The sequence below is a fragment of the Equus asinus genome, chromosome 2, assembly GCF_041296235.1.
Source record: "Equus asinus isolate D_3611 breed Donkey chromosome 2, EquAss-T2T_v2, whole genome shotgun sequence".
NCBI classification, from domain to species: domain Eukaryota; kingdom Metazoa; phylum Chordata; class Mammalia; order Perissodactyla; family Equidae; genus Equus; species Equus asinus.
In genome coordinates this window covers 110,670,173-110,684,319 of record NC_091791.1, presented here as the reverse complement: position 1 = coordinate 110,684,319, position 14,147 = coordinate 110,670,173, and the positions used below count along the sequence as shown (strand labels likewise).

Genomic DNA, 14,147 nt, shown 5'->3' with positions numbered 1-14,147 from the left:
ATGCTTTATGTATTGTGTCTTCTTTCTTTCTTACTTTAGCAACTCTTGAATTTTGAAAAAATTCTTTATGTTGTACCTTTGTTTCCTATTTCATTAATTTCTATTCTTCTGTTCTCCTTCTCTGTGTTTTCTTTGGGCTTATTCTGTTCTTTTTTTAGTCTTTTAAATTCTGATGCTTGGCTTGTTAATGTTTAACCTTTCTTGTTTTCTGCTGTCAGCATTTATGGTTAAAATGGTCTCATGCTACTGCCAATTTGTCCAGTTCACTGTGCCATGGCCTCATGGGTGGAACATTCTCACCGCTTCGAGCTTTGATGTACTTTTTTTTTCACCCCCACTGTTTACTCTGAATTGTGGTTTCCATGGATCTATTCCCATGATCTCTTTTTCCAGGATTAATTATCCTCAGGTAACAAGGTCTTCCTGGATATTTAAATCTATCTGAGGGACAGCAACTTTATTCTGATTTTGGATAGTGCATATCTGGAATATGCCTTAAGCTTCCAAGTGTCCTTAGGTATAGAGACAGTCTGTGGAGTCAGTGAAAGTAATTTTGTGAAGATGCCAGAAAGAAGAAGAAGGGGCACCCAGAGGTCTTGATTCTTGACTCAGTTCTGCCACCAGCTACCTTGGTACTGTGCGTTGGTCTAAGTGGGCTCTTGGGTCGACAGGCTCCCCATGAGCTCATGAGAGGCAGCCTTGGGCAGTTGTTACCAACAAAAGGGAGCCAAGCCCCATGTTCTTTGTGTTTTTAACCTTTCTTGACCCTGTCAGCTGCGCTGTCTGTAAAATAGGTAGAATTTTACAGGTGGGACGAGATCATTGCTAGGGTTCCTACTAACTAGTCCATGTTACGGGGCATGATTTCCTTGGACTTTGTGTTGTGGTTATGAGTGGAGAGTCCATTTGAGTGCAACCAGCTTATTGCCTCAGCCCCTTTTCCTAATTAGGTTGTTATATTCTTATTACAATTAATTAATATTCTTATTAAAAAGTCAGTTCTTTGGCTTTGGGAATTGATGTTACAAGACAGGTTTTAATCGACCACCCTGAAGGTGTGATTAGCATTTAGAAAAGGCTGGTGAAGTGCTTTTGTTTCTTCTCCCTGCCCCTCAGGTTTTATTTTGAAATAATTTTAGATTTACAGAAGAGTTGCAAAAATAGTGCAGAGAGTTCCTATTATATACGTTTTACTCACTTTCCCCTTGTGTTGACGTCTTAGATACCACGATACAGTGATCAAAAGTGAGAAATTAACATTGGTTAATTTTCCAGCAATGTCCTTCTTCTCTGGTTCTCTGGTAGGATCTGATCCAGGGTTCAGGGCTCTTTAGTCTCCTCTTCCAATCTGTGACCATTTCTTGGTTTTCTTTGTCTTTCATGATCTGGACGTTTTTGAAGAGTGGTGGTCAGGAGATTTGTGGAATATCCCTTATTGTGGGTTTGTCTGATGTTTTTCATGATTAAACTGGGCTTACGGGTTTGAGGGAAGTGACATGCCCTTCTCACAGGGTCACATCATACGTGGAGTTCATGGTATCAACATTACTGTTGGGAATGTTCACCGTCATCACTCAAGGGGATGTCTGCCACGTCCCTCCGCTGTAAAGTTACTGTTTTTCCCTTTTCATGCTTGATTTTATCTTTTTAATACAATTCATTTTATCTTTTTAAAATCGGTTTTATTGAAGTATAATTTTATGTCCCATAAATGTTGCCAGTTGTAAGTGTCCCATTCAATGATTTTTAGTAAATTTAGAGAGTTGAGTAACCATAACCACAATCCAGTTTTGGGATCTTTCCATCACTCTAAACAGTTGCCTGTTTGCTGTCAGTCCCTGTTCCCTCCCAGCTCTAGGCAACCACTAGTCTGCTCTCGGTCTCTATCACTTTGCCCTTCTGGACTTTTCATGTAAACGGAATGATACAATACATGGTATTTGCATATGGCTTCTTTTACTGAGCTGGGTGTTTTTGAGGTTCATCCAAATGGTAGCGATTTTAGCATTTCATTTCTTTTCCTTGCTGAGTAGTGTTCCATGGTATGAATGTACCACATTTTGTTTATGCATTTGCCAGCATGCTTTCCAGTTTTTGGCTATCATGAATAATGCTGCTATAAGCATTCACATCCATGTCTTTGTACGGACATAGGTTTTCATTTCTCTTGAGTGGGTTCCCAGGAGCAGAGTTGCTGGCTCATTTGGTAAGCATATGTTTAACTTTTTAAGAAACTGCCAAATTATTTGACAAAGTGGCTGTCCCATTATGCATTCTCATCAGCAATATATGAGGGTTTCAATTTCTCCACATTCTGTCAACACTTACTTTTGCTGGTCTTTTTTTTGATTGTAGCCATTCTGGTAGGTCAAAAGTAGCATTTCATTGTGCTTTTAACTCGGCTATCTTTTCACTGATTATTAACCATTTGTGTGTCTTCTTTGGAGAAATGTCTGTTCGGATTATCTGTCCTTTTTTAATTGGTTGTTTGATTTCATTTTATTGAATTGTAAGAGTTCTTTATATATTCTGGGTGTGTCTTTTATCAAAAATGTGATTTGAAAACATTTTTTACAGTCTTTGGCTTGTCTCTTCATTTTCAATTTTGATCAAGTCAGATTTGTCAATTGATTGTGCTTTTGTTCTTGAACCTAAGGACTCTTTGCCTAACCCAAGATTGTGAAGATTTTCTTCTGTGTTTTCTCCTCAAATCTTTATAGTTGTAACTCTCACATTTGTGTCTGGATCCATCTTGAATTAATTTTTGTATATGATGTTAGGTAAGAGTCCAACTTCATTTAAGAAAATACCTAATACATTAAAAAGATTAATAGACTTTATTTTTTAGAGGAGTATTAGGTTTACAGAAATATTGAGCAGAAAGTACAGAGTCCCCAAATCCCCCTCCCCCTACACAGACACACAATTTCATGTCTTATTAACATATCACTTTAGTGTGGTACGTTTGTTACAATTCATAAAGCAGTATTGATACAGATCTTGGTAGGCTAGGGCCGCCAGAACGAAATACCACAGCCTGGGTGGCTTAAACAGCAGAAGTTAGTTCTCTCAGTTCTGGAGCCTGGAAGTCCAGGATCAAGGTGTTGGCAGGTTTGCTTTCTTCTGAGGCCTCTCTCCTTGGCTTGCAGGTGGCTGTCTTCTCCCTGTGTCCTCACATAGTCTTTCTTTGTGTGTGTGCACCCTGGTGTCTCTCTGTGTGTCCAGATTTCTTCTTCTTCTTCTTACAAGGACACCAGTCAGATTGGATTGAGGCCACCCTAAACAGCCCCATTTTAACTTCATCACCTGTTTAAATGCTCTATCTCCAAATACAGTCATGTTCTCAGGTACTGGGGCTTTGGGCTTCAACGTACGAATTTTGGGAAGATAGAATTCAGTCCATAAAAATACATTATTATTAACTAAAGCCCATAGTTTACATTAGGGTTCGTTCTTTTTATTTACATTCTGTGGGTTTTGACCAATGTATAATGACATGTATCGACCATTATGGCATCATATAGAATAGCTTCACCCCCTAAAAATCCCCCATGCTCCCCCTGTTCATCCCTCCCTCACCACTACCTTTTGGCAACCACTATCTTTTTACTGCCTCCGTAGTTTTGCCTTTTCCGGAATGTCATATAGTTGAAATCGTATGTATGTAGGCTTTTCAGATTGGCTTCTTTTACTTAGTAAGATACCCTTAAGCTTTCTCCATGTCGTTTTGTGGCTGATAGCTCATTTCATTTTAGCACTGAATAATATTCCATTATCTGGATATACCATATTTATTCATTCATCTATTGAAGGACGTCTTGGTTGCTTCCATGTTTTGGCAATTATGAATACAGCTGCTGTAAACATTTGTGTGCAGGTTTTTGTGTGGGCATAAGTTTTCAACTCCTTTAGGTAAGCATCAAGGAGCGTGATTGCTGGATCATACGGTTAGAGTATGTTTCGTTTTGTAAGAAAGAAACGGTCTTCCAGAGTGGCTGTACTATTTTGCATTCCCACCAGCAGTGATTGCGTTCCTGTGGTTTCACATCCTCATCGGCATTAGATATTGTCCGCATTTTGGATCTTTGCCATTCTAATACTGGTATCTTATTGTTATTTTAATTTGCAATTTCTTACTGACATATGATGTTGAGTGTCTTTTGATATGCTTATTTGCTGTCTTCTTTGGTAGGTGTCCATATCTTTTGCCTATTTTTTAATCCAGTTGTTTGTTTTCTTATTGTTGAGTTTTAGGAGTTCTTTGTATGTTTTGGTAATAGTCCTTTGTCAGACGTGTCTTTTGCAAGTATTTTTTCTCAGTTTGTGGCTTGTCTTCTCATTCTTTTGACAGTGTCTTTCACAGAGCAGAAAATTTTAATTTTAATGAAATTCAGCTCATAAGTTTTTTTCTTTGCATCATGCCTTTGTGTGTAAAAACTTATCAGCAAACCCAAGGTCATCTAGACTTTCTCCTACGTTATCTTCTAGGAGTTTTATAGGCTTGCATTTTATATTTATGTCTGCGATCCATTGTGAGTTAATTTTTGGGAAGAGTGTAAGGTCTGTCTAGATTCATCTTTTTGTATGTGGATGTCCACTTGTCCAGCATCACTTGTTGAAAAGACCATCCTTTCTCCACTCACTTTGCTTTGCTCCTTTCTCAAAGCTCAGTTGACTCTATTTGTGTGGGTCTATTTCTGGGCTCTCTGTTCTATTCTGGCTTTTTTTTTTGTTTTCTGCTTATGAATGTCCAAACATCCCACCACTGTTTATGGAAAAGACTGTCCTTTCCCCTTTGAATTGCCTTCGCACTTGTATTGAAGTTCGAAGCATAAGAATGCATTTCTGGACTCTCAGTTCTGTTCTGTTGACTTTTATGCCTGTCCTTGCCTCAGTGTCACATTGTCTTGATTACCTTGATTTTATAAGAAGCTTTGAAGCTGGGTGGTATAAAACCTCCAACTTTGCTCTGCTTTTCCAAGACTGTTTGCTTATTGTACAGACTTTGCATTTCATGTAAGTTTCCACTTACATGAATTTTCACAAAAAAGTCTGCCGGGATTTTGATAGGGCTGGGCTTGAACTTACAGATCATTTGGGGAGGAACTGCCACCTTAACAGTACTGAGTCTTCCAGTCCATGCACATGGAATTTCTCTTCGTTTATTTGGATCTTCTTTAATTCCCCTGAACAATGTTTTATAGTTTTCAGTACAAGGCTTGTGTTTATTTTGTTAAATATATTCTCAGGTATTTACTTCTTTTTAATGCTATTGTGAATGGAATTGCATCTTTATTTAATTTTAAACATTCTTAGCTTTGGAAGACTTCGCCATTTGGAGAACGTTGTTCTCAATGTCTATAAAAGTTGGAAGTTATATGATTCCTACCAAGGTGGTGCTGTCATTTCCGGCACATGTGGGTGAAATCCACATACTTTGCAGTTACCATCTCAAGTGAGTTGTTGTTGCTTGTTGGCCATAGCTTAATTTTTTCTGGCACAAAACCAGCTCTTTCTTTAGCTCAGCATTCCTTTGGTTGGCAGTTTGGGTGGGGCTCAGCTGGGATTTTCTCGTCTAGCTGGGCTGGCTTCTGTGTCTGTAGTCATCTGCCCATCAGGTAGATGGCTCTGCTTCTTGGGGCTGCCTAGATGTTGCCTGGACCATGCTTCTCTCATGGTGGCAGGCTAGCTCGGGTTTGATCTTGTGGCCAGTGGCACGGATCTTAGAGGGAACAGAGGCCACTGGACCCCAGGAGGCCTAGCCTCAGAGTTGGTGTGCTTTCAGTCTGTTGCTCAAAGTGAGTCACCGGGCCAGTCAGATTGAACGGGAGGGGAACTAGACCCATCTCTTGATGGGCAGAGCTTCAAAATCACCTGCAAAAGGGTATGCCTATAGGAAGGGGAAAAATGGTGACCATTTTTGCACACAGTTCACACTGCAGTAGCGTGTATCTGTGCAGTTCAGTCTGCCTGATTAGAATCTGAATCACTTTTTTGTTTGTTCGGGAAATTACCCACCCTCTGAATGTTGGCAGGGACAAATACCCCCTCTTCCGGCAGGAGCTGAATACGCTACATATTTGTTTCCCTGGACCCCAGTGCATCTCAGGCACAGGCACCTGTGCAATTTGGAAGTGAGGGGGGTGATGTAGTAGGCTCCACATGGCTTTGATTTTCTGGTTAGGGTGACAACAGGTGACTGGCTGCAAGGCCGAGTCTCCATTGCAGAAACAGCAGCTGTGCTCGTGTTGGCGCTTGTTGCAGTAACGTTAAGTTGAGGGTGGAAAAGTGGGACGGGTACCATCTGTTGCCTCTCTCACTCTGCTGCAGCAGGGTCCTCGATGTTTATGGGAAGCGGGACCTGGTGCTGCGTCTCTTGGGTGAATGTGCTTTGCCATCATTGGACACGAGGAGCCTTTGTTAGAGTTACTCAGACAAGTCCATGCCCTGGAGATGTGTCGCTGGGTCTCCCAGCCCACATCCCCTGCATTCAGGCAGTGCTTTGATGTGGCCCAGAGGCTCCTCATTGCCCTCAAGGGTCTCTGAGAACCATGCACAGTGAGGGGAGGGACGTGAAGGGTCTGGGTGCACCAACGGCCTTGCTCCGCTCGGTCAGCCAGGTTTGCGTTTCCTTTCAGTGCAGTAGGCTGGTGGCCACGCTCGTAGCGGTTAATGACATGTGGGCTGATCAGTCAGCTGGAGAACTGGCAGTTTGGACTGATCCGCTGCTTTGTCTTTGGTTGTTTGTGAAGCTAGCCCTGCTTCCAGGTGGCACCAGTGCACCGGCCGGTTAGTGCAAGCCCCGGGGACAGCGCCTGTCTCTTGCTGTCCCCACAGGCAGCCTGTGTGGCAGTGGCACAGGTGCGTGCTACCTGCTGCCTGTCTTCGACACCGTGTTTGTGAGGAGGAGATGCCGTCGCCAGGGCCTGGGCATGGCCATGCTGCGGGACTTCTGCGAGGCGTTCCGGGATGAAGAGGCCCTGGGGCTCAGCTGCCCCGTCTCTCCTGCCATGTACCAAGGTAAACCCCCCTCGTGTCGGGGAGGAGTGTTTGGGTGGCGGTGATGGATGACACGTGTGTGCTCTGGGTGATGCTGAAATTCCCCCGGGGAGGGAGGATCCTTGGGGTCGGCAGCACTGGGACGTGCGTGTGGGTTTTCCCTTCCTCCTGAGAAATCTCTCGTTGCTTCCCCACAAACGAGACTTGATGCTCGATCACCAGGGGTGGACCTTTCGCAGCCTGAGAAATAATTGGATTTAGAAATAATAAAAAACAAATCAACACAGCGTCAGAGAGCAGCAGAATCCAGGGACCTGCTGCTCTGCTGAGGGTGCTCGGGGGGCCTTTGTTCTTCCACTTGAAGCTTATAGTTCGTGACTTTGCCCTGTCAACTAGAAGCTGCAGGGGAGCCCCGGAGCTGAAGGGGAGGGCAGTGGCTGGTGTGCAGAGGCCAACTCTGAATGCAGAGCCACGAGCACCTCTGTAGCTGTCGCTGCGGGAGACGGCTCCCCCTTCTGCTGTTCTCGTCCTACTGACTCCCTGTACTGGGTTCTCCAGAGAAACAGAACGAAAGGATGTCTACACATGTAGAGGGAAGAGTATCATAAGGCATTGGCTCACTTCATGTGGAGACTGAGATGTCGCAAGATCTACACTTGGCAAGCTGGACACCCAGGAGAGTCAATGGTGTGGTTCCAGTCCAAATGCCAACGTGCCCAAGACCCAAGAAAAGCTAATGTTTCAGTCCAAGTTGGAAGGCAGGAAAAGACCAATGTTCCAGCTCAGTCAGTCAGGCAGGAGGAATTCCCTCTTACTTGTGGGAGGGTCAGCCTTTTTGTTCTCTATTCAGGCCGTCAACTGATTGGATGAGGCCCACCCACCTTAGGGAGGGCAATCAATCACCATACTTAGTCTACTGATTTAAATGTTAATCTCATCCAAAAACACCCTCACAGACCACCCAGAATAATGTTTGACCAAATGTCTGGGCAGCCCAGACCCAGTCGAGTTTACATATAAAATGATCTCTCGCAGTTGTCTTCCACATTCTGGAAGAGAAATCTTTATATGATTTGCCAGAAGTTCCAAAAACCCTGGTGTTAAACATCACAGGCCGAGTCAACAAGGATGGGAGATTCTGATGAGCTTCTCCCCCAGGCTCCCCTTCCCATCCATGAAGCGCCCCGCCTCCCCTGTTGGGCCCTGCCTCGCTTCGGGTCATACAGGTGCTTTTGGACCCTTAGTATTGAGTTTCCAGTGTCCTTATGGGATGAGGGGAACAACAGATAGGAGAGAAGAGGCAGGAAAGGCGAGGAGGCTTCTGTTGCTCTAAGTTATAAGAAAAGCAGGTGAAACATATTTTCTTCAAATGTGTTTAGTTGTTTCTTTGTAAAATCTGAAGATCCTGGAATTTCTGCAAAGAGTGCTGGAGGCTTCCTGCAATGTGTAGCTCACTTTGAGGTGTTGAAAAGTTCTGGAATCCAGGCAGCTGGTTCTCCATCCACACCCGCGTCCTTTGTTTGAGTGTGTTGGTCCCCAGGGCAGCCACCTGGGTTTCCTCAGGGGAATAGCGGGCTCTAAAGGGCGGGGGCCACCCCCAGGCTGGCACTGTGGAGGCCCTTGCAGGACCAGTCCCAGCTCTGCCTCCTCTGTCTCCGCCTGGCAGAGAAAGAAGACCCGAAGGTGCTGATTTTGAATCACGCTGTTGATGTCAGGGGTTTCAGCTGCCCAGCCTGGGGGGCTTGGGCCTCCAGCTTTTACATCACCCCTGATTGTGCCTGGTTACCTGAGTGAGCAGGTGGAGTGTGGAGAAAGAAGCAGATGGAGGCTCCAGACTGGGTCCGGGTGTGCCGACTCCTTGCTTCACTGACCAGCTCTTATTGAGTACAGACCTGCCCTTCGACTGGACAAGAGGGATTCCTGCTCAGGGCCCCACAGTTTTGAGCCTCTTTTTTTTTTTTCCCTGAGGAAGATTAGCCCTGAGCTAACATCTCTGCCAGTCTTCCTCTATTTGCTACGTGGGTTGCTGCCACAGTGTGACTGATGAATGGTGTAGGTCTGTGCCCAGAATCCGAACCTGTGAACCTGGGCTGCCAGAATAGAGTGCATTGAACTTAACCACCACACCATGGGGCCGGCCCCTGGAGCCTTTTGAAGCTGCACCTATTTCCATAGCACAAGGCATTTGTGGGCCCAAGAGGATGTTCCCACTCAGGTCCAGGCCATTCCTAAATTGGCTCCAGGTACCAGGACCGCAGGATTCCTGCTAGTGGCTGCTGAGGGGACTGCATCCCTGGATATGTGGCCTTAAGGGCCGGCCACGTCACCAGGCTGCATATCCTTAGACTTCAGGGACAGCTGCGGGTGGGACATGGATGGGGTGTGGGTGTGGCCTCCATATTTGTACACACAGGCCCCTTGCAGTGCAGGGCGAGCTGGGCTGGCAGGAGAAGCCGGTGGGCTGCAGCTGGGGGCCAGCTCTCTTGGTCTTGCCACGTTCTGGTGCAAAACTCCAAGGAGTCCAAGAATTCTAAATTTGAATCTGGCTTTCCCTGTTGTTAGGAAGTTATATTTGTCAAGACAGGAGAGCAGAACATTCTCTCTAGCGCTCCGCTGGCGGCTTACACCTTTCCAACGCTTAGCATCACACGCGTAGGTTTCCATCTGTGCTTTTGCCCTGGGCCCGAAAATGTTAGGAGAGGGCCCGATGGAGTCCCCTCGGGCACCTGCAGGAGGAGGAGCGGCTTCCCGTGTGGCTGGATTCAGGCACTGCCATGTGGAAATGCTCGCCCTGTGAATGTGGGCATAAAGGTCTACAAGCCCTGAGGGGAGCCTGGCATTAAGGGATCTGTGGAGGGTGAGCTAGAAGGTTCCATGGGAGAGGAGGGCGGAGGAGGACAGTGCCCGAGGAGAGGACCGGGCGGGGCAATGTTGTAGCTGAACTGGGTCGTGTTCCCCAGATTCCTGTGTCAAAGCCCTGACCTCCGATGTGACTGAAGGTGGAGATGGTCCTTTAAAGAGGTGATTATGGTTAAATGAGGTCATAAGGGTGGCCTGATCCAATGGGACTGGTAAGAAGAGGTTCTTAGAAGAGACTAGACCACTGACGGGTACAGAGGGAGGACCGTGGGAAGACACGGCAGGGAGGTGGCCATCTGCCAGCCAAGGAGAGAAGCCTCAGGAGAGGCTACACCTGCTACACCTCTGTCTTGGACTTGCAGCCTCCAGAAGTGTGAGAAAATAAAGGTCTGTTGTTTGAGCCCCGAGTCTGTAGTGTTTTGTTATGGCCGCCTGAGCTGACTAAGATGGGATGGATGAAGGTGGGAGCACAAGGTGGGCAGGTGAGGCTGATGAACAGTGGTTTGCGTGTAGCAGGTCAGAGCCGAGAGCCGGGGGTGCGGTGGGGGAATGGGGTGGGCTGGGGGAAGAACTGGAAGCCGCTATGTCTGAGGACGCAGAAGGGGCTGGCCTGTGCACCTGGTGAGGTGGCCTTCCTGACGCAGTGGCCCCTTCCTCTCAGTCTGCAGGAAGTTCCTGTTGGCGCGGCCGGAGGAGCGAGGGCGCCTGTGGGAGGTAGAGCCCCCGGGAGCCTGGGGCCAGCGAGGCAACATCTGGCTGAAGGTTCAGCTTCAACGGTCAAGCCTTCCAGACTGTGAGTGGGACTCGAAGAAAGTGCCCTTGGGTCTTCTCTTCCTCATGTCAGTATCTGTCGCACAGATGAATTTATAGGCTGAGTCAGGCAGATGTTACGCCTGTCATCATCGCGGGAACAAAGGAGGGAGGGAGACCTGGGTGGTGGCCTTCTGTCCTCCTTCCACCTTCCCTTCCTGAATGAACCACACCTGCTAGACCCTCCTGCCCCAAAAGAAAGATCTCCCCCAGTTAGCTGAAGCAGAACCTCCCCGGTCCTCACAACTTCCCTTCACTGGCTTTTCTTCCCTCCTGGCATCGGAGCTCCTGTCGGTATGAGACACCCTTCCCGAGGCTGCAGATGGCTCATTAGGGGCCATGGGCATGAAGGAGCAGGGCTTTCCTCCACGTGGGGAGCTGATTTACCTTATTGGTGACAGTGAAGAGTGCCTTGGAGTTTAGTGATGGTGATAGTGAGAGGTTTGGCTCTTATGGTGCCTTTCAACTTGAAGGCTTAGTGGATCTTTTCAGATATTAATGGGGTGACCAGGCACCTGGGAAGGAGGCTGGGGCAGGGCTGTGACTGTGAGCCTAATGAGGCGGCTCAGTGACTTGCCCTGTGGCATCGAGAATTAGAAATGAAGGGAAGCCAGCCCGGATCCCCGTGCACTGAGCTGGCTGGCGTGCAGGTTTCTCCACGAGCTCCGCAGATGATTCTCCAGCCCCCGCGCCGACCCACCCTTGTGTGTCTTGGATGTTGAGCTCGTTGGCTGGGAATGGAGGAAAGAAAAAAAACAACACTGGCTCACATATCAGAATGTGGAAATAATGTGGAAGTGGCACAGGCCAGCAGGGAGAGGACATTTTCGAATAATTGGGGAGATGGCTTCCTCTGAGGAGAATTCCACTGGGGGTCATTTCAAGAGCTGAGAGCTGGTGTGGTCTGGTCAGAGGAAACCGAGCTGAGAGTCAGATGCCAGACCTGTCACTTTAACTCACTCTGAGATGCGCCAAGTCTCTCTTTAAAGCAGCAAATGAGGAGACTTTTGGAGAGAATGTTCCAGAAACATGCTCAAGTCCCTTGAAGGAAGAAGGGTCATTGTTATAATTAGGATATAATTAGATTACTAAAACTCTCTCTCTCTTTTTTTTAATTCTAAGTTCAGGTCTTCTCACTTCCTGTATAAATCATGGTTAGTTCCCAGTTTCACCCACACCTTCTGTCTCCCCAGGGCCAGCAGGCAGGATTTTAATCCACTCAGGAAGGTTTTCAGCTGCCAAGCCTCATCTCGTAACAAATGTGTCAGTTAGTGCTGACAGTTGGGGTTTTCTCCAGGTTGGTGAGTGGGGGCAATCACGCATTAGCCCAGACGCTCTGCAGTTTCTGTGTTTCCATCTGTCTGTCTCTTCATGGACATCAGCAAGTGTTTGCCAGCTGGATTTACCCACAGGTCACCAAACAACGCAGATTCTGGAATCCTCTCTTCCCTGGAAATCTCAGAAGGCACTTAATTTTAGTTACTAATTAGTCAGTTATTTTTAGAGTTGCTTTCTTGAATTGTTCTGTTTTTCAGTTTCTGACTGTTATTTTCGAGGTTTCCTGCAATCTCGTGTGCCATAGAAATAGAACAGTAAGCAAGAAGCCCAGTGGAGCTGATCGCTTTTTACGTTCTAAGAAAGGCATGGACATTTTACAGCATTCCAAAGGGAAATTAACTTGTGCTCCTTTCAGATGTTTTAAAATCTATTTTTGGAGCAGTGTCATTTGTGGACTAGGTCTTTGAAAGTTTGCACGATCTTGCCTGTTGATAACATCTGTGGCTTATAATGGCCCTGGAAACATTTACAGGGTTCTTCAGACCTTTAGAGAGAAAGAGTTTGTGGGAAATCATTTTCTTCCTACACTCACTTACAGATGAAGCCTTTGAAACTTGAGCGGTCAGATCCTGACTCTCTCTGATGTGACTTCCCAGTTAGCCTGCCGATGCCTTCAGTTTCTTTCCTGGAGGAGGTGAAATTGAATACGTCAACAGTCCAGTGTTCTTTTAGAAAAACGGTGCCGGAGGCAGAAAATAATTGCACACAGCTTTAAAAATTTTTTCATTATTAGGTTATAGTTTTGCTTTCTTTCCAGGTGAATTTTTAATGGCTTCAGTTGTCATCCACAGGGAAAATACTTTTCTTCTATGTACATGATATTTTTAAAGCTGGAGGGCGTGTACATAAATAGATGTGAAATATTTGAGCTGGGGAGGTGGGGTCCTTTTTCTAAAAGTCCGATGCTTGCAAACGGCAGCTCTCCCCGTATTTCAGCTTGTTCTGGCGAGTGGGACACTGCCTAGTACAGTAGCAGGAGCAATTTTACGGGGGCGAGCTATGCTAGGAAGCGCTGAGGGCAGAAGCATCATCTCCTGGATGGGTTTTTTCTGGCTAATGCTGCTCTTTGAAAGGTTGTGTGGCTCCCTCTAGTGGCCATTATTGTCTGCTGCAGCCCTGGATGGTAACTCAGAGGTTGCTTTTCACCTTCCTGTGTGGTTGCTTCTCAGATTCTTCTACTTGTGAGTCCAAATTAGTGTCTTCATTTTTAAAAGTTATTGGACCGTGATTGGTCGAGAATAAAATATAAGTGAACATTTGATGGCTACTAGCATGCTTTAGTCCATAACACATAAAAACAGTTTCACTGATCAGGAGATGTAGAAAACTGATAATGGATTATCTGCTTCATTCTCATTCATTCATTCACTCATGTATTCACTCCCTCATTCAATTGGTTACTGTTGGCAGAGCATCTCCTGACACTGGGCACCATCCCAGGTGACAGGGACACAGAGGTAAAGGAGGCTGACGAGTCTGTGAACTCATTTATGAGCTTACATTTTTCTGAAGAAAAGTGCATGGACAACTACTACTATATTATATAAAATCTTTCCGTATCAGAGAGAACTAAAGAGTACTGGTATTTTTAAATGCTTACCATTGGATTTTGTAAACCAATTTTGCTAATGTATAAAGCCTGGAAATAAACTTTAAAATTTACTTCTATAGGTAACAACTAAATAATACATTTACTCGTTATTTGAAAAATGTGTTTCATTTGTATTTTCCATTTGAATGGAAAACTGCATATCTTTTTCCTAAGGCATCTGAACTCCCCCCCCCCCCCCCCGTATACGTCCATGTATGGATTTTGGGGTGTAGGGAGGTACGCAGTAGGATGAGAAAGTCATTCGCTTCCGAGTTGGTCCTGATTCAGTAGGAGGGGGCGGGAGGCTGAGTTAGCGTGGTGATTATGGGCTCTCCTGTGAGTGGAAATTCCAGTGAGCAAAGAGGCTGAGACTGGAAACCTGACTCCATTGAATGCCCCAATGAGTGGAAGACAAACTCAGAATTCCAGCCCTGAAATGCTTGAGTAGAACCACCCCTTTGTGTCTCCTGACGCTTGGCAGGTGTGCCTCCCCTCCAGAGGGTCTGGGCAGGTGTAAAGGGGAGGTCAAGAGGATGAAATTGGGTTGTGC

At 46.1% G+C, this 14,147-nt stretch overlaps 1 protein-coding gene across 11 annotated transcripts in view; it reads left to right on the top strand.

Annotated features, from left to right (window-relative positions):
- LOC106836606 (protein FAM169B) overlaps positions 1-14,147 on the top strand; it is a 90,999-nt gene that overhangs the window by 66,351 nt on the left and 10,501 nt on the right. For 10 of the 11 annotated variants that reach the window (XR_011497639.1, XR_011497640.1, XM_070496161.1 and 7 more), the window contains 2 exons: positions 6,838-7,020; positions 10,520-10,651. Coding sequence is in view for 8 of the 11 variants with exons in the window: in XM_070496161.1 (XP_070352262.1) it covers positions 6,838-7,020; positions 10,520-10,651 (315 nt within the window). In the remaining 3 variants the exon portion in view is untranslated. Of the gene's footprint in view, positions 1-6,837; positions 7,021-10,519; positions 10,652-14,147 lie in introns of those variants that run through there. The other variant, XR_011497636.1, reaches the window with a different exon arrangement.